This window comes from Paroedura picta, chromosome 12, assembly GCF_049243985.1.
Source record: "Paroedura picta isolate Pp20150507F chromosome 12, Ppicta_v3.0, whole genome shotgun sequence".
NCBI lineage: Eukaryota > Metazoa > Chordata > Lepidosauria > Squamata > Gekkonidae > Paroedura > Paroedura picta.
Window position 1 is genome coordinate 22,503,092 of NC_135380.1, and position 25,724 is coordinate 22,528,815.

The 25,724-nt window shown below is 47.8% G+C and overlaps 2 protein-coding genes across 2 annotated transcripts; both read left to right on the plus strand.

Moving 5' to 3' along the window:
• Positions 1-112: 112 nt before the first annotated feature.
• GINS4 (GINS complex subunit 4) lies at positions 113-8,442 on the plus strand. Its single transcript, XM_077305866.1, has 7 exons — positions 113-269; positions 1,045-1,131; positions 1,993-2,106; positions 3,297-3,394; positions 4,820-4,908; positions 5,443-5,533; positions 7,595-8,442. Exons 1-7 carry the CDS (start codon positions 177-179, stop codon positions 7,689-7,691), a joined length of 669 nt encoding a protein of 222 aa, XP_077161981.1. The 5' UTR covers positions 113-176; the 3' UTR covers positions 7,692-8,442.
• A 4,811-nt stretch (positions 8,443-13,253) lies between these two features.
• LOC143821840 (protein phosphatase 1 regulatory subunit 3C-B-like) lies at positions 13,254-19,262 on the plus strand. The gene is made up of 2 exons (XM_077306257.1): positions 13,254-13,889; positions 15,735-19,262. Exons 1-2 carry the CDS (start codon positions 13,780-13,782, stop codon positions 16,630-16,632), a joined length of 1,008 nt encoding a protein of 335 aa, XP_077162372.1. The 5' UTR covers positions 13,254-13,779; the 3' UTR covers positions 16,633-19,262.
• Positions 19,263-25,724: the final 6,462 nt, after the last annotated feature.

The window sequence follows — 25,724 nt, forward strand, 5'->3', positions numbered from 1 at the left end:
AATTAAACACTCGGGAAGATCTGCATTCCCGGGCCCAATCACTTCCCTTCCGTTTCTAAACGGCCTTGCGGGTTGCTGTCCCGCGGACACCAACCGGAGCGAGCCAAGCACCTCATGCATATTCACGAGGGGCGGGGCGTCGACGTCACTGCGCGGGAAGTGGTGGCGGGAGAGCCATGGCGGAGGAGGAGGCCGAGGCGGGGGGCTCGGACGCCGGCAGCGAGGAGGTGCTGCTCACCCCGGCCCAGCTCATCCGCAGCCTCGAGCAGGTCAGGCCGCCGCGCCCGGGGAAAGGGAGGCGGCACCCGAAAGCGCCTCCAAGCTCCGTGCACAGCGCGCTGCTTTCCCGGCAGGGCTTTCTGCACTCCGGACTGGACTCCGCTCGGCTCTCTGGATGCTCCTACCGAGGGTGCCGCTTGGTTGGAAGCTAGACCTGCGCCTGCTCGTACCAGCTGCGCTGCCCAGCTCGGCCGGAGCACCCGCCCTGCTCCTGGCGAGTCCGCCTCGGGGAACTGGGGTGGTGGTGGTTCTGGGCTGGGCCTGAATCCCTAGTTGGGGGGGGGGCGTTGGGACTGCGGCCGTGGTGGACTGCGCTGTTTCCCCGATGTCTAGCTCAGGGGTAGTCAACCTGTGGTCCTCCAGATGTTCATGGACTACAGCAAATGCTGGCAGGGGCTAATGGGGATTGTAGTCCATGAACATCTGGAGGACCACAGGTTGACTACCCCTGGTCTAGTGGGCCGGGGGCGCTGCTGCTGCTGCGTGCATTCCCCGTCGGGGAAACGTCCAGAGACAACTTGCTTTCTCCCCAAAAAGTATTTCAGTGTTTGCAGAGGGGCCAGCCCGGTTGGTGTTGTTTTGTTAGCTACGTTCTAGGTTGCGTTTCTCATTTGTAAGAGTGCTCAGTAGCTGTTAACAAATGGATTTTTTTTTAAGTCCAAGAACTCATCTCCTTTCTCAGACCTTGCTATTCTGAAGATGGGGAAGGGGGGAGCCCCAAAAATGGAGCATCCTCGATCCTAACTGTCCACTTTCACTTTGCAGGCCTGGATGAACGAGAAGTTTGCCCCAGAGTTGCTGGAGAGCAAGTCAGAAGTTGTCGAATGTGTTGTGGAGCAACTGGAACACATGGTACTGAACTTGGGGAGGAGGGGAGAGAAGCCAAGTGGCTGGCAGGTGCATGGGAAACCAGCTCAGCAGTGCCAGGCTAAGACTGAGGGAGATGCTCATCAACACTGCCATAAAGCTCACCAGCCACCCTAGCCTTCCTCACAGGGTTATTGGGAGGATGATATATATCAGGGGTAGTCAACCTGTGGTCCTCCAGATGTTCATGGACTACAATTCCCATGAGCCCCTGCCAGCGTTTGCTGGCAGGGGCTCATGGGAATTGTAGTCCATGAACATCTGGAGGACCACAGGTTGACTACCCCTGATATAGATGAGATAAGAGACAGGATGCCCAGGGAAGCTACTCTCACCTGGTGCCCAGCTTCTTGCCTTGCTTCCCTGCCAATCCAATCCTTCTCGCACTTTGCATTCTTTCCAGGGAGGTGCAATCTGTACAACTCATCTTCACTCAGCAGGACATATAGATTGCTCCTGCCAAAATTAGAGTCTTGTGGCACCTTGGATGACTATAGAATTTTATTTTTCCCTCCGCTTTTGTGAGCCAGGGCCTAGTGCATCGTGTGGTCTTCATTTGGGTCATCTCAGCAATGATGATGCTCAGCAAGGGGTCATGGCACAGAGGCAGAGCATGTGTTTGAGGTGTGAAAGATCCCAGGTTCAATCCCAAGCATCTCCTGTTAAAAGATTTAAGTCTTGGAGAAATCCTCACAAATCCGGAGCCAGCCGGGAAATGGAACAGTAAGGCAGCTTTATGTGATGCTGTTCCTGGATTCTCCCTCTACAGAGACAAACAAACAAAAAAGGCTCAGAGGCTGTTGAAGCCCTTCCAGTAGTGAAATCCCTTTGACTCTTCTCTTGCAGGAGGAGAACCTGAAACGTGCCAAGGGAGGTGATCTGAAAGTCGGTATTCACCGCATGGAGGTTGAAAGGATCCGCTACGTTCTCAGCAGCTATTTGCGCTGCCGGCTCCGAAAGGTAGTGGCCCCTTTTACCCCATTTGGCTCATGCAACAAGCCGTACCTGGAATGACTTCTGCTTGGAGGCTTGCCGGGGGCTCCCCTTTCAGGGCCCAGCCACCTGCCCATTTATCTCTCCAGAGCAGGGATTCCCAAGAGCACCCTTCTTGAGAAACACCGGGGAGGGGGGAGGAGTCACTCCCTTTCCTTCCTCCTTTTAGGGTGGAAGTAAAATGTTACTCTCAGGTCCTTGCAATAGTGGCTGAGAAAGCAACTCAAGGGAACTGATTCCCTAAAAATCACAGTGAATGAAAAACAGCTCTGGTCCTTTAAAGGTGGCAGGGAGGGGGCGGAGTGCTGGTAGGAACCTCTTGCCTGCTTTGTACCTCTGTGTTTTGAATAGGTGTTTTGGAATTGAGTGTTTGGTTGACTTACTGGGGATGTGTTAGCTGAAAGACAGGGTGTAAATATTTTAAATAAATAGTGACAGGCCTTTCTGAGAAGGCTGTCCACACTTCCTGCCCTTCTCAGTGAGGAGCCAAGAGGAGAGTTTGAGAAGCCCTTTCCCCCCCTAAGGTTGTACTCTGAAAGCCATTTGCTGCAGATGGATCGTCCTGTTCCCAGCTGGAGGGGTGTTGCTCAGAGCTGACCTACAGAAGGTTTCTTTTCCTCTGAAAACCAAGTGTGCAGGATCTGACTCATACCAGGCTTGTGACATGGGAGGAGCAGGGGCTTAAGTCCTCCCTCGCACACTTTTTGCCCAACCTGAGGCAGCCCTGGAGGGGCAGCTCTTTCCTCCCCAAGCAAGTGTCGGCTGGTGGAAATCCCATGCGTAGATCTTGAATAGTTACCCAGAGTGGAAGGAAGTGATGCACTGAAGGACTTTTGGATGTTAGCATCTGCTGGGCTGAGGAACCTGGCTAGTGTGGCTGCTTCTGGGGAACCCTGCCTTCCATGTGCCCTGCTGCAGCACATGTTAAGCTGGAGAATGGACCTCAGGCCTCATCAACATCATCATCTCAGTGGGTGCTTGGCTGGGGCTGGAGCACTTTGTAAGATTCACATTCCTGGAAAGGCTTTGGATCAATCTTGGTTTTTAGTTAAAGCCCTTCTCGGGCCCTTGGCAGCCATCACCGTTGCAGTCCTTTATAGCCCTTGACCATATGCAAAGGACATTGCAGTCCATATGCCGTGTCTTCCTTTTTTCAGATTGAGAAGTATTTTCCCCACATCTTGGAGAAGGAGAAGACTCGGGCCGAGGGGGACCCATCCATCCTGTCTCCAGAAGAGTTTGCTTTTGCTAAAGAGTAGGTAGACTCTTTAATTGTCTCCTTGTAACTGCTCCACTGGGGAGAGATTGCCAGAGTGCAAACTGTATACTTAACTGAGGTTTCACAGAGCAGTTGCTGGCGTGGACTTTTGCGCAAAACGAGCAGTTCTGAATCTGATTTCTGCCATAAGTGGGATTCCTGAAAACCAGTCAACGGAAGAGAGAAGATGGCAGAAAACAATTTTATTTGATGAAACTGATGCAGGGTGCATCACCTGTTTGTGTTCTCATGTTCCTGTGAAATGTCTTCTAAGGGTCGGTCTGCATTCGAAAAGCTAGAGTCAAGCCCTGTTTCAGCTTTGAGACCAGCAAGATTTTCAGGGCAGGAGCTTTCTGACAAAGGGAACTTTGACTCTTAAAAGCTTATACGCAGGGCCAGTTGGTCCATGTAGCATGTGCTACGGCCCCGCACTTCCAGGGGCTGCATGCAGTGCCTTCCCCCCTCGTATCAAGGCCATAGCCTCTCTCCTCCCCCCTTTTCCCTCGTTAAGGACACTCTGAGTGACACCCCTTTCCACTGTGGGGGGCCCCTCTGCCCTCAGTCTGGCTGCTCCCGCCACACTTGTACTCGGCTGGGGTCCTGCAATCCTTAAACGAGCACTGCTGGCGTGGGCCCCATGAATCCTTAAACCACCCCTCCTTATACTCCCAAAACCATGTTCATCTCTAAGATTCTACTGGACTCGGATCTAGCTGAAAATGTCTTGGTTTTGTCATGTATTTTTGCTGCCTCTCTCTTGGAGTCATTCAGGAGGCTGGAGGTATTGTAATCTGCCTCCTGGCCAGAACGCCTCCCTGTTCAGCATTCAAAACCACTTCCTTTTTAAAAGAAATGGCACATTTTCAGTGGCTTGGGTGACCATGAAGAGGCCAGAGTGGTCCCTGAGCAAGGGATCTAGGGTTTCCTGCCTGCCTCATGTTTAATACAAACATGCAAAATAGCTAGGCATATGCATTAATGACCTGATGACCAACTTTTAGGTGCCCCCCACTTGTGCCTTTAACTGCAACACAGTTAAGGAGAAATTGATCAGTTGAAGGTTTAGGGCCTTGCCAAGAAAAGGTCTGCTTCTTTACTTTGTCTGCATTGAGCTCCTCTTTTAAAGTCATGGGTTGCCCTGTACATAACTTGTGGTGGTGCAAAGACTTGAGTCCTCCAAGGCAGGGGTAGTCAACCTGTGGTCCTCCAGATGTCCATGGACTACAATTCCCATGATCCCCTGCCAGCAAACGCTGGCAGGGGCTCATGGGAACTGTAGTCCATGGACATCTGGAGGACCACAGGTTGACTACCCCTGCTCTAAAGGGTGTTCTCTGCTCATGACTGGTGACTTCAGCTGTTCTGTTTCCAGGCCTCCCCACTTCCGAGTTAAAGACCTAGGCTGTTGCTCCTTTCTTGCAGGTACATGGCCAACACAGAGGCCCATTTTAGGAATGTGGCTCTGAAACACATGCCTCCCAACCTGCAGAAGGTGGACCTCCTGAGGGCAGGTAAGCAAGGTCTGGCTTCATCTGACCCCATGTAGATCTTTAGACTGGCAGTCTAAATTTAGGTTGTTCATATTCCCTTAACACTAGGGGTTGACCATCTGACAGGTATGCATATAGTCAGCATGGACACCTACTAGGGCTCAATGCTGAACTTTGGCACAAGCTGGGATTAATGTCCTCTGCTCCTCGCATGCTGTGGAACTCAACACAGATCAAGTTGCCTTTTGTGCTGCCAGGCCCATCGGGCTCAGAATAGCCAGCTCCAACAAACAGTGCTTCTCCAGGGTCCTTGAAGGAATCTTTGCCACCCTGTGGCTATCCAGCTGATTGCACCTGCAAAGCTTCACTCTACCACCTAAGCTGTGGGCCGTTGGCCAGTAAACCATGAAATTGGATTCATCTAGCCAAGGATTCTCAAGTTAACTTCTCCCAAGATCCTTTAAGAAGGTTGGACTGGGGACCATCTGCATGCATGCCCCGCAAGCACCACTGTTCCCATGGCATTCCTGGTCTTATACGGTCCTTTCCTTGCAGTCGCCAAACCAAACCTTGACTCCTTTGTGTTCCTGCGGGTGAAGGAGAGGCAGGAGAACGTCTTGGTGGAGCCAGAGACAGATGAGCAAAGGTAGGGAAGAGTCATGTTGCGGTCATGTTGTTCCTCAGGATGACAATGCAACATATATCATGTCATCTTAAAAAGCAGTAGAGGGGATGGGAGGCTGATTTGAATCCAAGTCATAGAATAAGAACTGAGGGGGGGTCTCTTTTGCTGCTCCCCCTCCTCCCCCCAGTTGCTATCAGTCACAGCAAGGCAAAAAAGACAAGGGCCCCTATGGACATCTGCTCAGTAGCTGTTGGGGAAACAGCCTGGGCGACTGTGTTAACCCTTCCTCTGCCAAAACACCACAGCCCTGGATCAAATACTGCATCCCTCGTTGACTGTAACAATAAATAAAATCTGATCACAGATGTCCTGCCTGAAAGGCAGTCTGCCTCTTTAATGAGCTCAAGTACATAAATAAAAGGGGGGGATTAATCTATGGGAAGATCTTCATACAGCAATGCCCTATACTTATTTTATTTCATTTATACTGTTTTTCTTCCCACTGGGGACTCAGAATGGGTTACATCATTCTCTTCTTCCCCTCTTTATCTTCACGACACCCCTTTGAGGTGGGTTAGGCTTCCAATGAACTGGAGATTTGAGCCTGGAGGCTAGTCTGCCTCTTTAACCCCTGCAGCACCCGGGCTCTGTAGGCTAGATGGTCATTTGATGTAGACATACAGCAATGATTCCACCCACCTTGATGGACAACATTTTTCCTGCATCACAGGTGTATTGTATGAACAATTTTCTGTGCTTCATCATTGTCCTTGGAGAATTTGACTCCAGATATTTGATGCTTCTATCCTCTTTTGATATATTTGCAGTGCTATGCTAAGTAGACTTATCTCTTCTAGGCCCATTTATTGCAATGGACTTAGAAGGGTACAACTCTGCTTGGGATTGCATTGTTAATCATCTTATATCTGCTATCAACATCCAAATCTGTTTATCCCAAACAGCTCCCTTCTGCCCTGATTAACTTTGAATCCTGCCAGGCTTCTGACCCTCCCTAGGACTTCCCGCTAATCTTCCCAAAGATGATCTCTAGGGTCATATTTACATATTATGCTGACTAAGATCAGCGTTTCACTGGAACAGTTGCAATGAAGCGGTGAAAGCAGAGACATACTATTATGATGCACATTCTGGTGCCTGACCTGTGTTGGGGAAGCTCCCCAGTTCTAAACTTGCCTGTGTTCTTGGTAATCCTTAGCAGGTAGGCTGTGGTTTCTCTCTTTGTTATGGATAGACAGGTAGAAAGTGAGAGAATGTGTTTGAGGTAAAACTCTTACCTTGGTTGCTCCATCTCACCTTCTTGGCGGCTTCACTAGATCAAAGTGGGACTGAAGTTCTTGAGCTGGTAGGATAAGGTGGGAGTGATAGTGTAAGCTCCTTGGCGGGGTCCTCCCTAGGGGCCAGAAGCAGAGTACAAAGGGTGGAATTTATTTATTCATACTCTGCTTTTGTCCCCAACGGATGTCCTGATTGGCTTACAGCACGGTTTGCCCCTCTTCTCCTTCATTTTCTCCTCACAGTAGCCCGGTGGAGGTAGGTTAGATGAGTTAGTGGCTGACCTCAGGACATTGGACCCCACTGTGGCTCACTGGCAGAGCACCTGCTTGGCATGCAGCAGATCCCGGGCTCAATCCCTGTTGTCTCCAGGTAAAAGGAGCTGCTGTGAAAGACCTCAGCCTGAGGCCCTGGAGAACTGATGTGGGTCTGAGTAGGCAATACAGACTTTGGCGCACCAAGGGTCTGGATAAGTATAGGCAGCTTGGGCACAGTATTTACCTAGAAGTGAGGTGTTATTCCAGAATTTTAATTCACTAATCTCCTTCCTGCCTGCCTGCCTGCCTACCTGCCTGCCTGCCTCCAAATCTCCAGGAGTTTCCAAACCTGGAGAAGGCAACCCTCCCACCCAATCCCTTCCAGGGAGGTAGCCAGGGAGGGTCTGGCAGCTGTACATGGAATTCATTCATACAGCTAAATCCCAATGTGCCTCGTGGACTTACTCCCAAGAAAGAGAAAAAAGAGCTGCAACTTTAAGCCAGAGTTTTTACTTTGTTCTCTCTCTTTCAGAGAGTATGTGATAGACCTGGATGAAGACTCTCAGCACCTGATCCGGTACAAAACAATCGCTCCTTTAGTGGCTTCAGGGGCAGTTCAGCTCATATGAACATCCTGGATACCCCTGGGCATTCTGCAAAGGATTTGGCCAGAACCACCAGGGCTGCTTGGTTCACAGGCACACCATCCCCACCTGCCTCAGGGATTTGACATCGGGGGGGGGGGGTCCGTCTTGTCCTCTGTGCCGCCAGAATGAGCTCATGAGACTCTGCACGAAGTTTACCCCGGTGGCTGCAAAGAGAGGAGATTACCATGGAAGAAAGCATGGTGGGTGTGCCAAAGCTTGACTTTTGGCTGTGCCAGAGGAACACATCTGATGTTCTGTTGGATATCCAGCAGGTGGCAGTGCTGCTCCTCAGCCATTTTGCGCAAGGCTGCCAAATTCTGGAAACCATCTTTTGACAGCATTGTGCCTTTTCACCAGCACAAGTGGGTGTCGGTGAATTGTGCTTGTTCCTATGCAGGATATTGTGCTGCCTGAGCCTTCGTTATCTTGCTGTACACACATTGTTGCAGTCCATGTATTTTCACACATGCAGCAACAGTAAAAATATCATTCTCTTGTATTCCACAAAAAGGTGTTGAATACCTCCAGGAATGAAGGACCTCAGGCCGTGCTCTTTGCAGGCCCTGTGCTCTCCATTTTAAAATGTCCAGAGTGCCGCTCAGTATCAGTCAGTAAACATATGTAAAACATACCACAAACTGCCCATTTCAGAGTTGTAAATGACAGGATTCCTCTTTGATAGCTGGTGCTCATTCAAACAGCAATAAAAGGCCTAATGCTCTTCTTCCCCTTACCCTGGTCAACAAAGCGGCTGTGATGAAGGGAATTCTGGTGCCCCAGCAGAAAAGGCTCTCTTTGGTTGCCAGTCACCTAGAAGGTGAGCACACAGGGTTATCCTCTGCAAAATGTCTTAACTGGTGCGCAGTTGCAAATACCATACAGGTAAAGGTATTCCCCGTGCAAGCACTGGGTCATCTAACCCTCTAGCATTTTCATGGCAGATTCAATACAGGGTGGTTTGCCAATGCCTTCCCCAGTCATTACCGTTTACCCCCCAGCAAGGTGGGTACTCATTTTACCGACCTCAGAAGGATGGAAGGCTGAGTCAACCTTGAGCTGGCCGCTGGGATTGAACTCCCAGCCTCATGGGCAGAGCTTTCAGACTGCATGTCTGCTGCCTTACCACTCTGAGCCACAAGAGGCTCTATAGAGATAGATATGGGCATACATATATACACACACTCCTATAGGTTAGGGAGTTGTGCCTCCTAAAGTAGCACTGGTACTCAGTGTCACAAAAAAAAGAAAAGCTCTAGCCTGACTCACTAAAAGGCATGACCACCTCGACTGTAGCTCTGCAGCGCTACTGCTACCCTCCTCTCCTGAAAGACTGTGCCAAAGTCGTTTTGGCCTCTTCGGCCACAACACAAAAAGAACCCAGCATGGTCTTCTCTTGCTCTGTACCTTGTCCCTGTCACCTACCCTCTTTCCAGGCCTCTGATCAGGTTTGAAGATTTATATCTTGCCACCGTTTACACCTCCAGCGCAGCTTATGGATCCATTTCAGCAAGCTTGTTTGCAAGGCCAGTGGGAGATTGAGCAGCAGCACATGCTGGCCAGGCCAGGGGGCTGACACTATGGCTCTGTGCTCCAGCACCATTCCTTGACACTGTCTCCAGAGAGGGGGAGAAAAGAGCAACTCGTCCTGGGCCAGTACAAGAGCTGAATGGATTATGTCTGGCTTGGGGCAGTTCTTCCCAGGGAAGAAGGACTGAAGAAACTGTGGCTGCAGAGCTCTTAAGCAGGCAGTCTATGGGTTGCAATTTTAGGCCTTCCTTGTCTGCCCATTTTTATCCCAGTCTTAGACTGACTCAAGGTCACCCATTGAGTTTTGTGTCTGAACTGGGATTTGAACCTGCATCTCTGCAGTTCGATCAAACTTTATTGCTATAGCCAAAAGCCATTGTAAATCCGTTTTAAAATTGCTAGTAGAAAATCAGGACAGCCACAGTCAAATTAAACTCATTAATTAATACAATACAAAAAACGTCCTAGCTTAATTTTGTAAACTGCCATCCGTACAATGCTGGCTCCTGTTTTCTGAAGAGTCAGCTTCCCAGCTTCCCCCATAGCCAGCTTTTCCCGAAACAAACAAACTGGTTGCCCCCAAGCTTTGCTCGGTTTGGCAAGTTGTGTCTCTGCCTTTTCTGTTAATGATTAAAATAAGTTTTGGCTTCAGTCATTCATCGCATGGAAGAAGGCTTTTTTTTTTTTAGATTATTTTTTCATGTTGCTTACAGAAGGATGGGCAGAACCGACCTCATTCCAGCTGGTGAAGGCAGAGCCCTGGGGCACAGGAATTGCTAACAGCTTTGTTGAAATGTATTTGGCAGCCCTTTGGAGATCTAAACGGTGGCACAGCATGAGCTCAGAGGTGCATCTCGTTGTGTGTAAGACGGCTGGGAAGAGGATGGCCGTCAGGATCAGTGCAGTGGGATAAAAGCCAAAGCAGTATCCTCTTCTGCTGTTGGAAAACATGGAAGAAGCAGGCATGATCCCTGCATGGACCTTCCATAGGGGGGGAAGGTGGGTCCCCCTTATGGTATCCCAGAACTGGGTAATTTGGCAAGAGTGATCTTAGCTTGCTCGGTGACAATTTCCACCATTAGCTGGATAAAGAGCCCTGCACATAAAAAATTTCTTATGGAGATTCTAGACAGACATACAAAAGTCCTCCTTCACCCAACTCATCATTAACTAGTTGAATTCCCTGCCAAAAGACGTAATGATGGTCAGATTCATGCAGGACAGGTCCGTCATGAGCAATGAGAGGTTAAATAGATGCTCCTTGTTCAGAAGCAGCATATCTCTGAATATCTCTTGTCAGGGAGGAACTGCAACAGATTGCTTTGGCCTCCATGCCTGGCCCATAGGCTTTCTAGGGGCATCTGGTTGGATGATGTGGGAGTCATGATGCTGGACTAGATGGACTTCTGAGCCAGCAGTTCTGATCCAAGTCATTCCCGGGGCAAGACCAGTAACAAACATAATCTGTCCCGGATAAAGAAGTCCATTGTTTGGTAGGCACAGATCACGTGGAAGGAAAGAATCCCGTAACATTTTGACCAAAGGTCTGGTTGAGGGGAAAGCACAGCTATGTCCGTGGCAGGTAACCATCCAAGAGGTTAGTGGCCAGTGTCTTTCGGGACCCTTCTGCAATTCAGAAGAGGAGGATGGGTAAACATTGCCTCGATATAGAGGTGTCCAACAAGTATTTAATCTGTCACCACCATAGGATCCTATTGTGTCCTTTCTGTGCTACTTAATATGTCACATTAACCCTCATGCTGTGCTCCTGTTCTTTCTGGTGGCTTCCAGTCTTCTAATATACCAGTGCATTGATTATTGTTTAGACTGACTCACTGTGTGTAATCCACCTGGAGCCTACATGAGAAAGGGGAACTGTAAATAGCAAACAAATAGTTTCATCAGTAAGAGATGCGTTTATAGCCAAGAAATGGATGCATTATAATCTGTCTTTTTTTTATAACTATTTTATGAGATATAAATATAGCGATTTTTATGTAATTAAGAAGAACAAAAAGATCTGTAGTGTTTCTGATTAGGCTGTACTAAAGGACCACAAAACCATGGGCAAGCTTTGGAGTTCTGCAAAACTCTGAAGTGTAAGGAAGGAAGGATGGACTGTTCCATAGCATTGAGAGGTGGGGGGAATCTGCTAGTACCTTTAAATGGAAAACGGGCTGTGCAAAGGCTGAGTGCATGCATTCTATTAACTGTGGATCCCTTGGCATTAGATGATGCCAATTTAGTGCAAAGCAGCTTAGTCTCCCCTCCGAAACTACTACTTGGAGAAGTCCCTGGGATTACAGATGCTGGTCATCTTTACCTGCTGGTGACAGGTGTGGGGGATGGGCCGCTGCCATTGACTATTTTCAACCAGTTGCTCTCCAGGTGGACTAAAGTTGGCACACAGGGAGTTGTGTGGTCTCTCCCATGGGGAAAATCCAGGTTCAGTGGTAAATAGCAGGCCTCAGAAGGCCTCAAGCACTTCCAAGCAGCTAGCTAGAGCTGCACAAGGCCATACTCTGTCTGAAACTTCAAAGATAACATAAAAATGATTTTACAGGTAATGCAAGCCTGGTGGGTGTGCATAGCTCAACTCTGCAACCTTGGCCTAACACACCACGCCCAGAGGAACCAGAGCCTAGGACGAAGGGAACAGCAAAGTTTCCTCATGACCACGTTCTTCACCAGTATCCTGCTCGTATATTTGTAAATAAACCAAATATTCCCCAAATGGCCGAAGTCCCCAGTGCTCTATCTCCCAAAGGCACAAACCTGGACAGCTGTTAACTCTGGATCTGCTCACTGTTTGGAAAAGCAGGTGCATGTAACTATTCTCAGTTAGATGGCCTACTGGTCTAAATATAAGAAATCTTGGTGATTTTTGCTCAGAGCGCACTTCAAGCCTGCAACAGGTCCAGGGCTCAGGTTCCAGCTAAGGATCCCAGGTAGCAGCTACTGAAAAGGGGCCTTCTCTGCTTATTGAAAGCTTCCCATTCTTTTAGTGCCTTGCTTCTATGTACAGAGTGGTGGTTCCCTTTGAACGCAAGAACCTGCTGTGCCCATGTAGGGGCTCCTAAGGCCTTCTCTTTGTATTTAAAAAGGGGTTGGGGTGAACCTGACAGTTCGCTTCTTGCTCTTTTGTGATCTTGTGGTCCTTTGTTTCTCGGACAGGCCAACACCTGCATCTTTGTCCATCTTGGGTATGGATTGTGGGTGTGCCTGTGAATGAATCGCTTTTTGCTTTGCTGTTCCTGCCTCTGAACTTACCAGTTGACACGTGCAGCCTCTGACCGGCGGCAGGGTGTGTGAGTCACTGTCTGGCCATGACCCTGATTAGAGAGGCAGCAGGCAAATTGCAAGCGGCTGTTTTTAGAGGCATTGTCTCCTGGATCCAGCACAGGGAGGCTTCCGTGGAGGATTAGGAGCCAAGAGGCTAATTCTCATCAGCCAGGGAATTGTTGATGATGATGCCTGAAGGACAGGAAGACCGCTTTCACAGGGAAACAGGGACTTTCATTTTTTTTTCATCTGTCCTTTTCCCACACTTTGGCAATATTGGTTAGGGTTTAATTTTTTTAATTAGATATGCGTGCCCTGCTTTTCTCCACAATGAGGACCCAAAACTGCCCATGACTTTGTTTTCTCTTCACAACAGCCCTGTATGGTAGGATAGCCTGATGACTGGTTGAGGGATAAAATGGGAATTTGGTTCTCTGAGATCCTAGTTCAGTATTATAACCATTACTCTACCCCATGCTATCTTCTGAGCACAGTTAGCAAAGAGGATTGCTAATTTTTTTTCTCTTTTTTCGTAAGAGCCAAAAATTCAACTTCCATGGCCCTGCACTAAAAGTCAGTGGGAAAAAGCTTTGCCAGCTAGATTTCTTATTTGCACTTCTGTTTGAGGGTGGCACCATTCATTACAGTGTTGCTCTATTTTCCAGCAAATCACAGGGAATTGGGTTTTGTATTGCTAGATCTGGAATGCCTCATTAAATTGTGGGCAAAAAGCCACAGGACTTGTATGCTTTAAGTACTTCGAAATTGCTCTCCCAACAGCCCTGCAAGGCAGGCTACTGGTATTCTTATTTTGCATGTAGTGCAACTGAGGCTGGGAGCAAGAATCTGGTGTAGCTAAGGATTGGTAGCAGAGTGCCCACATCTCCTATGGTCAGATTTGCAAGAGGGCAGGTGGCTTAATTTGTACGCAGAGAGGTGTCAGGGCACACACCTTTTCCTGGGGCAATCCGGAGGCAGAAAGCTTTCCCCTTCTCCACTTAGGAACAGCTGCATGAAGTCGCGCAACTTTGACTGGGAGTGCCCTCTGCACATGCTCGAGGTGTGTCCTAAATTCCGGGAACGAGTCCTAGCATTAAACCCGGGCCGCTCTCAAACCGCTCCTCCCTAGGCAGGCCGGAGAGACTGACCGCTCGCCCGCCGCAGGAGCCTTTGAGGTCTCCGGTGCACGTGGCGGGCGTGGCGGGCGAGACGGGCTTGGGGGGGGGGGAGAGTGGAGGTGTCGCGGGCGTTGATTGGCCGCATGCGTGGGTGTGGCCAGGTGGGTGCCGCGCGCTCTGGCCGGCGATTCATTCATTGGCGACTGCAGAGGACGCCGAGGATCTGGGCGGCCGGCGCGATGAGCTGCGGCGAGTGAGTCCTTGGGGGGGCTCGGGGCCGTTTTAGGGTGTCCGGCTGCTGCCCCCTTCTCTCTCCCGAACTCCGCTAGCTTTAAGCACAGCGCCCGCCTGCTCTTCCTCGCCTAGCCGGACCCCTGTGCTATTACGCAATTGAGTGGCAGGCGGAAATTCAACCGGATAAGTTTCTCTTGGCCTGCAAGAGGGGAGGGGCGACTTTTCCCTGCTGAGTTTTTACATGCTGTGCAAATGTTAAAGATGGGGGGGGGGGTTAGCATCCTGTGCAACTGCAGATAGGGCGCGGGTAGGTGAGAGAATTTTACCCGGTGCTGCTTCTGTCCTAGAAGTGCTGCAGGGATGCAAGAAGCCGGACCTACTGAAGATCCTTCTGTATCTCTAGGCTAGGCAGGGTGGAGGAGCCTGCTTTGTGACATGTTGGGCCACCTCCGTGAAAACCCCCTAGGAGATGTCCAGTAGCACCTTTAAGACCAACAAAGATTTATTCAACGTGTGCGCTTTCGAGTGCAGTCAGACTAAGACTCTTAGTCTGAGCAAGAGTGCTTGCACTCGAAAGCTCATGCCTTGAATAAATCTTTGTTGGTCTTAAAGGTGCTACTGGACTCTGATTTTATTGTGCTACTTCAGACCGACACGACTACTCATTTGAATCTACCCCTAGGAGTAAATTGGGTTAAGCCAGTAATGGCTGGGTCATGGAAGATCGTAGGGCCCCCCTGGAAAATGCTGCTACCTTATCTGCATATCATCGCTGATCTGGTGGCTATGGGCAAATGTGAGCCTTCTGCCGCACCGTGATGCAGTCCTTCCGTCCTGGGAAAGGGATGAGATTTTTTTTTCCATCGCCAAATTTTTCTGCTGTAACGTAAAAGGGGTTTTAATGGGTCGTTGTGTTTTATGTTTTAATGTGGGCTTTTTAATTTTGTCACCCACCACAAAACGGCTTGCTGTGGGTGGCAGGATAAAAATCTAATAAAAACATTAATAGCACCTTCAAGTGTCTTGGGGGTTAGCACATTGGTGCATCTCCCATTCTTTTCCATGGGGCTCAAGCAGGCTGGCTGTCCCCTCGGACGGAACTGGCCCTTGGATTTTCCCCTTCTAGGATCAATGTCTGTTAGGCTGACCTTTTGCTTGCGCTCCGTTTCAATAAGTGGGTAGAAGCCCACCACTTAAACAGGCCTAGCTGTGCAAATTGCGCTCAGCAGGTTGTCTTTGCAAGGCTGCCAACAATTTAAGGAACGTTTACTTAATCGAATTACCTGCCTTTTCACTGAGGAATCAATTAGTCAGATCTGTTATTCCAACATCGGTATAGGTGCTTTTTGTCAAGTACTAATTAAACGATAAATGTGCAACTTAATAAATGGATGCTATTACTCGTCAAAAGAGCAACCTTTTTAAACAATGAAATGAATGGTTGCCTTTAATCTCTCATCTGTCATTTCCTATTACAGTAAAGCATCAGTACCCAAGTAGCTTCCAGTGAAGCAATGAGCAATACCCTTAACCTGTCGACTCGCTTGCTTAGTCGTACATTTCGGCCAGGGCGGGGTTCATCGGTAGAGCATCTGCTTTGGATGCAGGCAGTCCCGGGTTCAGTGCCCAGCCTCTCCAGATAAAAGGATGCACACAGGCACCCTTGAAGATCACTTAAACTGTAGTTTGGACGTGCTTCTTTGCCTCTGTGCTGTTTTGTCTCTGGTGCATGTATGGGAAAGCCTCTGCATACATCAGCCTTCCAGCCTGGGAGTAGAGATTTGCATGATCTGATTAGTGCTGTAAGTTGGGCGCATGTGAAGCCGCCCTCGGTTTGGCCACTAACCGCCTTGCTCACTTTCAGCCTTTTCCAGGTGTTCAGCACACGGGCCATCGTGCCCCGAGCCACGCCAGGAGACCGGGCCAACCGGCTTTGCCTGAGCCGCCCTCCCATCCGCAAGCTGCTGGACTCCTACGAGGAGCTGCGAGGGGGCCTGGGGCACCAGCCCTTGAGATCTTGCCTGTGCGCTGAGGCCGAGAGGCAGGAGGGAGCCAAAGGCTGCCGGAGCAAGAAGAAGAAGAAGGTCGTCTTTGCCGACATGAAGGGCTTCTCTCTCACAGCCGTCCGGATCTTCTCCAAGATCGAGGAAGACCTGTGCGATTTGCACCATGCCCTGTCTCATCTGACCAGCTTCCGGAACAAGTGTCGGGGCCCTTGGTTTGAGACGAGAAAGTACGTGCTGGACTTCCCCCAACCCTCGGCCGACTATTCGGCTTTTCGCAGCCGCCTCCAGTGCAATTTGGTTGCTTTGGAGAGCTGCCTGATCCAAGAGAAGTCTCTTTCGGGGACTGTCAAAGTCAGAAATATTAGTTACGAGAAGACCGTGCACATCCGGATCACCTTTGACTCCTGGAAGAGTTTCCAGGACATCTGTTGTCGGTATATGCACAATACATACAGATATACAGAGATGGATACCTTTTCCTTCGAGGTGGCTTTGCCCCAAAGTCCGGTTCCTTGTGGGTCTGTAGAGTTCTGTATCTCCTTCCAATGTGGCCCAGAGGTCTACTGGGACAACAACCAAGGGAAGAACTACAGAATACGCCAGGTGGTAGCTTCTTCCCCTCCAGGTGCCCTTTCACGGCTGGCAAAGAGTGCTATTGGAGCCGGGGAGCCACTGGGGACCTCTCGGGCTGCAGCCTTGGTCCTCTCTCGCTTGCAGACCTGGCGACGGTCGGAGAACCGGGACCCTTACTGGTAGGAAGGTTTCAGATGGTGCTCTCTCTGTGCAGCTCCTGAACTATCCTACTGGGGGCCAGCTGGTGGCTCTGGTGAGGACTGTTCTGTGGCTCATGCCACGTGCCAAGTTAATAGTTTGGCAGCTGACTGCACTGTGATCTTCGGTTTGCAACAGAGTCTTGAAGAAGCCTTCAAATCTGGAACTTGCTGTAGCAGAGTGGCTGCCTAGACTCGCGGCCCAAAACCAAGAAATTCACCGCCAGGCAATGTGGAGGCCTAGGAGAATGATTGAAGACCTTTGTCCGTCTGCTGTGCCACCATATACATGGGGCTGAAGGTTACACAAGGAGAGGCTTGGCAGAACTTGGTTTTTATTGGTGCGTGCTGTCAAAACTCCCAAGAGCTATAGCGACAGGCAGAGCTGTGATCTGGAAGGACCAGGGGTTAACGTTTGCTTTTGCCATTCACTCTTTAAGTTGCCCATAACATTCTCCGTCTTAGCCTCGGTCCTCTATCTGCAGAATAGGGACAGTAAGAACAATGATGTGACCTACCTTACAGGGCTGTTGTAAAACTGAGCAAGAAAAGGCATGGGAAGAGGTTTGCAGGCATGTAAGGTTGCAGTCATGGACATTTCTACTAGAAAACGGGCAAACGGAAGACCAGTGGCATCTTAAAGACTATCAAACTTCATTTCGGCTCAAGCTTTTGTGAGTCAAAGCTCACTTCATCAGATCTATGGACGGTACATCTATCTACAGTTCTGAGTGGTGCTCAGCCAGCTCTGAATGGCCTGGGTTCTTTTGTACTGGTTCTTGTTTCTTAATTGTCCCCACCTTCCTATTGCTTGTAATTTTAAGATGCGTCTCCTATGGATGTGCACTTCATGCATTTAACAAGAGGCACTCTGACTCACAAGCGTGTAGTGCTGAAATCAAGTTGGTTGGTCTTTAAGGTACTTTTGCTGTGGTGGTCTAACTTGGCTCCCTCCCTGCAATTACTTGAGAATAGGTACCTTTGAACTCGGCAGGTCTCCCTCCTGAGTAAATGTGCACAGGAGCAAGCAGCAAGGCCTGTTTGGCGCAACCCTACCCACTTATCCTTGAGTTAAGGCTCAGTTTGCACGCGAGTCTGGAGAGCAAGACGGACCTGTATACCATTGCTTGTGGTTGGTAAGGGCAACAGGGAGGTGCTACACATGCAAAGCTACTTCATAATGTAATGTTAGCAGTTCAGTGCAACTCAGCCTGGGCTGTGGGATCTGGGCTGAGAACTCCCAGAGTGGGCAATGGATTGCATTAATATAACACAACTAAGCATTTGCGAACCTGGAGCTCACTGGATGGGGTGATGGCGGACCAGTGTTCACAACAGGGCGGCTGGTGGGCCAAAGTGTACAGCAGAGTCACTGCCAGCGCTTTGCCCACGCACTCCTTGCCTCAGCTGCATTTCTGCCATCAGGCCAGAACTTGGGAGGAGCAGAGTGAAAAGGGCAGGCACTGGGAGACTGTCGCACAATCTGGCCTACTGTCTTGGCAGGATGTGCTGCCAACATCTGTGTTCTAGGATGCATAGTGGCAGTGACAACACACTTAGGGTGCCCCTGACTTGGAGCCAGGCCTAGGCATTTCAGACCTGACTGGGGCCAGAAACCCTCCCTGCAGTTCAACTGATGCCCAGAACATCCGGCAGATGCTGACTTTGGCCCAGCTGCCGCTTTCCATGGGAGACAACAGACTGGCAGGCCTCGTGAGTTCAAGCTCCTGATGGTAATACTGGTGGACCAGCACCTGGAAGGTGACATCTCTTTGCTGGTGGCCTCCCTCTTGGCCGTCAGCAGAGCACCCTTGTTCGCCTATGAGAATTATTCCCTCACCTTGATTCTGACATGATGCTGGTTAATCCTATGTAAATTACTCTGAGGGGTGCAAGGCTGGCCAATGAATGTGGGGCTCTAAATATACCAACTCAAAATATCATCTCAGACAAGAAAAGGCAAAAAAGTGACTGTGGCAGCAGGAACAAACGTTTTATTTGACTCGATAATCCCTTGTGCTTTGCCTGTGCCTTTTCAGGGGGTTCTGTAAACCTATATAATTGTAGACCGGCCTCAAGGACAATAAACACAGAGATTATTAATACACAAACATGGAAGCACAAATTCTGGAAAGAAAGAACTGAGATTATGAGAAAAACAGTTAATTGTATCTAGTACACATTGCATGAACCATTGTCTATGTATTCTCGCGTCCATTGTAAGACCTATAGGATGCATTTTATTGGAATCATAGTTATTTAAAAGAGATGTGCATAAATTAAAAAGCAATATGCATTTAGCTAACTTGAATAGCGACACTGCCAGAAAGTTCCCACAGCAGCTAAGCTCCAAGTAAAGCATACAATCAGAACAAAGTTTTTATCTCCTGTAAACAGTAATAACCTCAAATGTTCATTTAACCCATGAGGGACCAGAGCTTTCCAGTCTCAATCTCTTTTCAGTGATACTTTGTCAATAAGGTGATCTGCTCCATATAGCCCCAAATGTCAAGTCTGCAGACAGTGGTTGTGTATAAGAAATGTTGGACTAAAGGACCACCTATGGGCAAAAAAATTAGGGGTCATCATGTCTAATTAAATATTTCCCCCACTGCATCAATTCTCTTTCTTTCTTTCTTTCTTTCTTTCTTTCTTTCTTTCTTTCTTTCTTTCTTTCTTTCTTTCTTTCTTTCTTTCTTTCTTTCTTTCTTTCTTTCTTTCTTTCTTTCTTCCTTTCTTCCTTTCTTCCTTCCTTCCTTCCTTCCTTCCTTCCTTCCTTCCTTTTTTGCCTTTTCTTGTCCTGCTGAATACAAGGGGCAAAAGATGGGAGAGCCCTGTGCTGGAGATGACAGCGGGCTATTGAACACCCGTATCTGTGATGGGATGGACTGGGACATCAAAGCAGCCCAGCAGCAGGTTCAGTGGTGTCCCCAGCAGTTGTGGCAGCACCACGGGGACACGCTTCAGTTACATCACTTCTTACCCACCAGAGCCGTAGTCCAATGGGAATTTTCCTAATAAATGAATGGGCCAATCCACCCCAGGCATGTAGCAATGTCCTGCTGATTCCCTTCTTCAAGTGCTCAATGCTCAAGTAATGAGCATTCATGTGTCGGCCAGTCTTCATGAGTCAGATGATCCATTGGATTATGGAGGACTGAGCTGGTTCTTAGACTCTACAGACAAGAATGAATATCATTGTTCCCCTCTGTGCATCTGAACACAGCAGGAGTCAGCTACTGTATCCCCGTAGAGTGTTGGGCATGTTCTCAGGATTTAGATAGTAGCAATCGATTTAAACAGGATAATGAACATCTTCTTATCTTATTAATTATCTTACCCACAGATTCACTCCTGTCTTGCCCACAGCCTTATTGGCAAAAAGTTCCAGTGGCAGCTTTAGTGGTGTAATGAAAGAAGCCACTGAGAGCTGATTTCTGGATGCTATCAAAAAAGGTCCTGTAGGCCACGTGGGGTCACATTTTTGAATGCTCTCAGATGTCAAACAATTCCTGCATGTAGAAAGTTAGCACAGCAGGAAATGGGTTGGGCTAGATCCTGATGTGTAGAGAAAAGCAGCATATAAGAACCAACTCTCTTCTTTTCTTCTCCTTCTCCTTCTCCTCCTCCTTCTTCTTCGTCTTCTCCTTCTCCTCCTTCTTCAAGTTTCCATGGGGGAGTGGGGATTTGAATTTGGGTTTCCGAGATCCCAGTCTGATGCTTGTATTATTATACCCTGCTGGCACTGAGCTAGATCAAAATCTGGCAAGTCAGGAATGAATCTTTGTAGACTGTGAGAGAATCTTGGCAGAGCTGTGCAGAAGTAGTAGGCTTTTTGTCGGACAACGGGCATCAGTAACCATTTTAAACATTTTTTATTTCTGGCACAGGAAAGCAGAATTGTGTCACTGGCAGAGGTTACCACCTTTGCAAAAGGGGGAAGTGGCTTCTCTGCCCTTTGCATCCCTGTTCCCTTCTTAGCACCTCCATCTTTAGCTGGTGAATTAATCTGGCCCACGACACCTGGATTTCCTGTGCTTGCGTCATGGAACTTCAATCCTGTTAGGTGCGGTGTGTGTCCTCTGCCAGCATGATTAGCAGGCGGCGTGACAGGGGAGGCTGAAAACTGAAACTGACCATGCAGCAGTTCTTGAGTGTCCCTTGAGAAAGAAAGCTGCTCTGCTGCAGAGTATGGCCAGGGATTTTGTCTCTGCAGCAGCAGAACCCAGAGGACAGCATGCATAGTGCTGCTCTCTATGACAGGTGAGGTCCAGCCGACAGGGAAGAGCTAGGAGCTGGGAGATCCAGGGTCAAATCCCCCCTGCCATACTCTGCCATGAAAACTCGCTGGGTGACCTTGGACCAGCCTCACACTCTCAGTATAACCTATCCCACCGGGTTGTTGTGAAGATAAGAAGAGGAGAATGATGTAAGCTGTTTTGGGTATAAATGAAAGAAAAATAAATTCAAATAATCTTTAAATGTGTAACCGTGTATATGCAGATTTGACTTTGAAGGGCTTTTGAGAGTTGCACAGAAGATTCTCTGTGGTGTAGTGGATGGATTGCTGTATTGGGAAGCATTATGTGCATCTAAATCATTAAACACCTTAAAAAGAGAGAGGGATGAAAATAAACTGCCTGGGATCCATCATGCCTTCTGCTCTGGAAGCCCTGTGCTTTAGTTCCAACAAATTATTCAGTATTAAAGGTACTCTGCACAGGCACAGGACTTTCCCTAATTGTCATTTCACATATTCCACAATTTAGCCCAGGAACTAAAAACAGATTTTAGGGCTTTATCTTGGGTCCATTCTGCACACAATGGTTGATGTACTTTCAATGCACTTTAGAAACAGATTTTCATGTTCTGCATGTGAAAATCCAACTGCAAAAGCACACTGAAAGTGCATTATCCGATGTGCGGAATCAGCCCTGGTGAGAATAAACCGACTCAGAAAACCTTTATTGGCATACCAGATAAACCAAGGTCAGCAAGATGAAAAGTAAAGATTAACACTGTCTGCTAACTGGACTGGAAAACCTGTCTCCAACATGCAATTTAAATGTTTGCTGTGACATGACACAAGGGTGCTGGAAAAAATGTTGGTCTGCAAAAATGCATATTAAATAGGGGAAAACTCTGAACATGCTATTGCAGAGCTTAATGTGAGATTAAGGGAAGGAATACCTCTGCAAAATGTACAGTGTTTTGTCTCCCCAGCCATGGCCACACTGGAATGTCTAATGGTTAACAGACCCCATTGCAGTCTTGTCAACAATTCAACTATTACGTAGGTAAGATAGTTCTTTCATTATTGTATACAATATGGCTCTTTCATTCAGTGTGGGCATCCTGCCACAGTTATCTCCGAATGGATCTTGTAGGTTTTATGTAGAGCTTCAAGATGGACCTTAGAAAAGCTGCAAACAAATCCCAGAAGAATGGCAGGTACTGCTGGAACACAAATATATACAGTCTTGATGAGCCAGCATAGTGATTTGCATAGCCGACAAGGGTCTGGGAAACTCAAGTTCAAATCCCTACCCTGCCACATAAGCTTGCTGGTAACCTACCTCGCAGGGGAGTAATGAGGAGACAATGGAGTGAAAAATGAAGCAATCTGCTTTGGGTTCCTACTGGGGGAAAAGTATAAATGCAGTAAATACATAATAAATACATGCTACTTATAAAAGCTCATAATTGTATCCACCTCCCAGAATGTTTCTGGAACTATATTGGAAGCAATGCACAAAAGCCACATAAGCACATTCCCTCAGGCCTTTAAAAGAAAGAGTGAAACTAAGTCCTTGAGAATCTGATGTCCTCAATTTTGATAGTGAGAACAAAGAGAATGAAGATGACCACAGTGCCCAGGTAGGATGTTATGGGTTAGTCTGAAAAGTTGTTAGTTTATGAAGATAAAGCAGCCTAGAAAATGACATGAGGAAAAGAATAACAACTCCTTAATTAATGCTTCTTACACAGTTCCATCCCCGCCCCTCCAGCCTGTAATAAAATCAACACATTATTCAGGTTTTAAAGGTTGTACCTAGCACTTTGAACTCACTCCAGAACAGAATGGGCCGCTAGTACTGATAATGCAGAAGAGGATTCATGCACTCCCAGTGCTTTATCACAGAACAGTGTCTCCAGCAGTAAAATGGCAGCCACATTGGGACCACCTGCAGTTTCTGAATATTTTTCACTTAGAGATTAGTCTGGGACTGGGCAACCATCCCAGCAGTGGTACAGGAGAAACCATGTAGTGAACCAGTCACCTGTATGGGTCCCAAACTCAGTGGGACCTACTTTGGAGTAAGGAAGAGATGAAATGCATATCTCCTCAATGCCAATGGATTGATTCAAGTGTTTATTATGATATAAAATCACAATTACCAAACCTGGTTGCCTGGGAGGATTTCTGCATAAGGGGAGGGGGCAATAAACAAGATGAGCTCTTGAACTCCTAGTGCAGAGACGTAAATATGGCTTAACAGCTGTCACTGAAACTTGGGGAGAGATGACTGTCATGGTTGGAATGTAACAATGGAGTCAATGCAACAAATTGTTGCTCATGATTCAAATGAATTGGAGTAGCATTATATGTCAAAATGTATACACCTGCAGAGAAATTCATAATTCCTGTTGACAACATCTGAGTAAATATTAATAGCTGAAATAAAAGCAGTTAAGGTTTTTTCTGCTATGTTTTAAAGAGGAAACAGAAAACCTAGTGTCTATTTTTATTTTATTTTTAATTAATTAATTTGATTTATATACCACTTATCCCAGTAAACTGGCTCTGGGGAGGACTGTGAAACGGTTATGATAATGCAGAACTGCCCATCTCTTCTTCTGCCTCTCCATGTTCCCAAAAGAGGAGCTGTGTGCAACCTTGTAAAAGAAGCATGGACAGTGAAGAGTCAGGACTGCAGCACTTGAGTGATAAGAAGTGGGAAAGGAAATATCTGCGTTCCCTTACATGAGTTTCAAGGTTTCAGAACAATATAAATTGTGTCCATGGGGCACTAATGAAATTTGCTGATGCATTCATAGAGCCTCTCTCACCTCTGATAAATCCTGGAGGAATGGGCCGCTACTTTGAAGGAGGGCAAATGATGTCCCAATCTTCAGAAGAGAAAGAAAAGGACTCTGGGAAATGTTGCTCAGTCTGGTTTCAGTCTGAGGGAAGACTCTTGAACAGACTGAAAAGCTATCAGTCTGCAGGTATTTCATGCAGTGACTGGCAGAAGCCAGGATGGATTTGTCAAGAAGAAATCCTCCCAGACTAATCTTATCTGTTGCAGATTGGGTTACTAGCTTAGTGGGCCATGAGGAATGCTCTGGACATAACACATGATGTATTGGCTCTCTGGCTTGCCATACTAGGAAGTTGCTGGATTCAGCCTCTTAGCGTGAGCATTTTCAATTTCCTGTTCCAGTTTCATTTGGCTCTTGAGAAAGAGTAAGTACAATATAGTTATAACCTGGGCCTTTTCTTCAGGCAAAGAATTTGACAAAGGCCCCCATAATATTTTGTTTGTTTAGCAACTGGCTAAATATGAACAAGATGACCATATCACATTACAGTTGTTTTAAGAACCATACTTCAATGCTCACCAATCATAAAGCTGTATGGGGGTTTCCAGTGGGGTGCTATAGGGCTCATTCTCAGGCCTGGTATGCTGCAATATTTTTATTAATTACTCTGGTGGAGCAAATGGGGAAAAGAGCAAGAAGAAATGCCTGAAGAAATTCCTAATGTCTTAGAAAATATAAGTACAAATCATCTTGATAAGTTGGAATGCTGGGGTAAAACTACTATAATGCAATTCAACACATGCAGATTTTTGCATTTAGACAAAAAGACTCAGATGCACAAGTTTACGGGGGAAGAAAGAACCTAGTCTAGCATTGATGCTTATGAAAAGGATCTCATGATTACAGGCGAGCCAATCACAAGCAGACCCGGAGTCAGCAGATGTGATGTGACTTCACAAAAATCTAATGAGATTTTAGCCTACATTAACAGAAGCCTCAAGAAATAATAGTTGCACTCTATTCAACACTAGGCAGACCTCATCTGGAAAACTGTATCCTGCACCTTTTAAGGCTGTAGTCAAACTGGAACAGCTTCAGAGGAGGGGAATGAAATGAGGATTCTAGAAAACAATTCCTACACAGAGAGGCTGAATTAACTGGGTGTGCGTAGCCTGATGAAAACTGAAGGGAATGTGTGTGCACTCTTCAAAACCTGACAAGTTGTCAGAAAAGGGCTGGTACTTTTCTGCTACTCCAGAGGGCAACACTAGATCATAAATGTCAGGTGGTCCAATTGCAGTTAAATATACAGAAATGCTTATTAACAGTAATAGTTCAACAGTGGAACAACAATAGAATAGTGGTAGTCTCTCCTTTATTAGCTGTTTTCAATCCCGTCATTTCACAGCACGTTAAATAAAGAACTGATGTATACGAAAGTTCTGTCGCACCCTAAAGAGTAACACTAGACCTTTTCATTATGTTTGCTGCAACAGGCTGACAAGCCCTCTGGAATTCGTTCTTGATCACTAAAATTCCAAGTCCTCCCATTCCCCCTTTGGCTCAAGAGAGTATGAAAAGGCTGCCGTTGTCTCTGAAACCGCACACAACCGAACCCTTCCCCTATTAAAGACCTACAAACAGCTCCTAAAGCAGGGGTGGCGCTCCAGATGTTCATGGACTACAATTCCCAGAAGCCCCTGCTAGCGTATGCTGACAAGGGCTCCTGGTAATTGTAGTCCATGGCCACCAGGGACGCTACAATTCGCCCCCCTGTGACCTAAAGCAAAATCGGGGACTAAACGGGCGTGCTTTTCCCAAGACACGTGGTGCCGTTCCAGGCGAAGGAGGAGGCCGCCCTCAGCCATCCATTTCCTTCTGCCAGCAGGTGCCGCGGGAAATTGACGTGTCTCTTCGGAAGACAGGCGGCCCTTTTGCGCACGCGCGGCGGCCATCCTCTCCAAGCGGCTTTCCCATTGGCCCCTTCTGAGCTCCGGAACAGCCGGCGGCGATTGGCTGCAGGAAGGGAGCCGA

Excerpts from the sequence above, each read along its gene's own strand:
- LOC143821840 (XM_077306257.1), top strand. The coding sequence starts at position 13,780 with ATGCGTGGGTGTGGCCAGGTGGGTGCCGCGCGCTCTGGCCGGCGATTC. Across the intron at positions 13,890-15,734 it reads GGCGCGATGAGCTGCGGCGA|CCTTTTCCAGGTGTTCAGCA; the intron begins GTGAGTCCTTGG and ends GCTCACTTTCAG.
- GINS4 (XM_077305866.1), top strand. The coding sequence starts at position 177 with ATGGCGGAGGAGGAGGCCGAGGCGGGGGGCTCGGACGCCGGCAGCGAG. Across the intron at positions 270-1,044 it reads TCATCCGCAGCCTCGAGCAG|GCCTGGATGAACGAGAAGTT; the intron begins GTCAGGCCGCCG and ends TTCACTTTGCAG. Across the intron at positions 2,107-3,296 it reads TGCGCTGCCGGCTCCGAAAG|ATTGAGAAGTATTTTCCCCA; the intron begins GTAGTGGCCCCT and ends TCCTTTTTTCAG.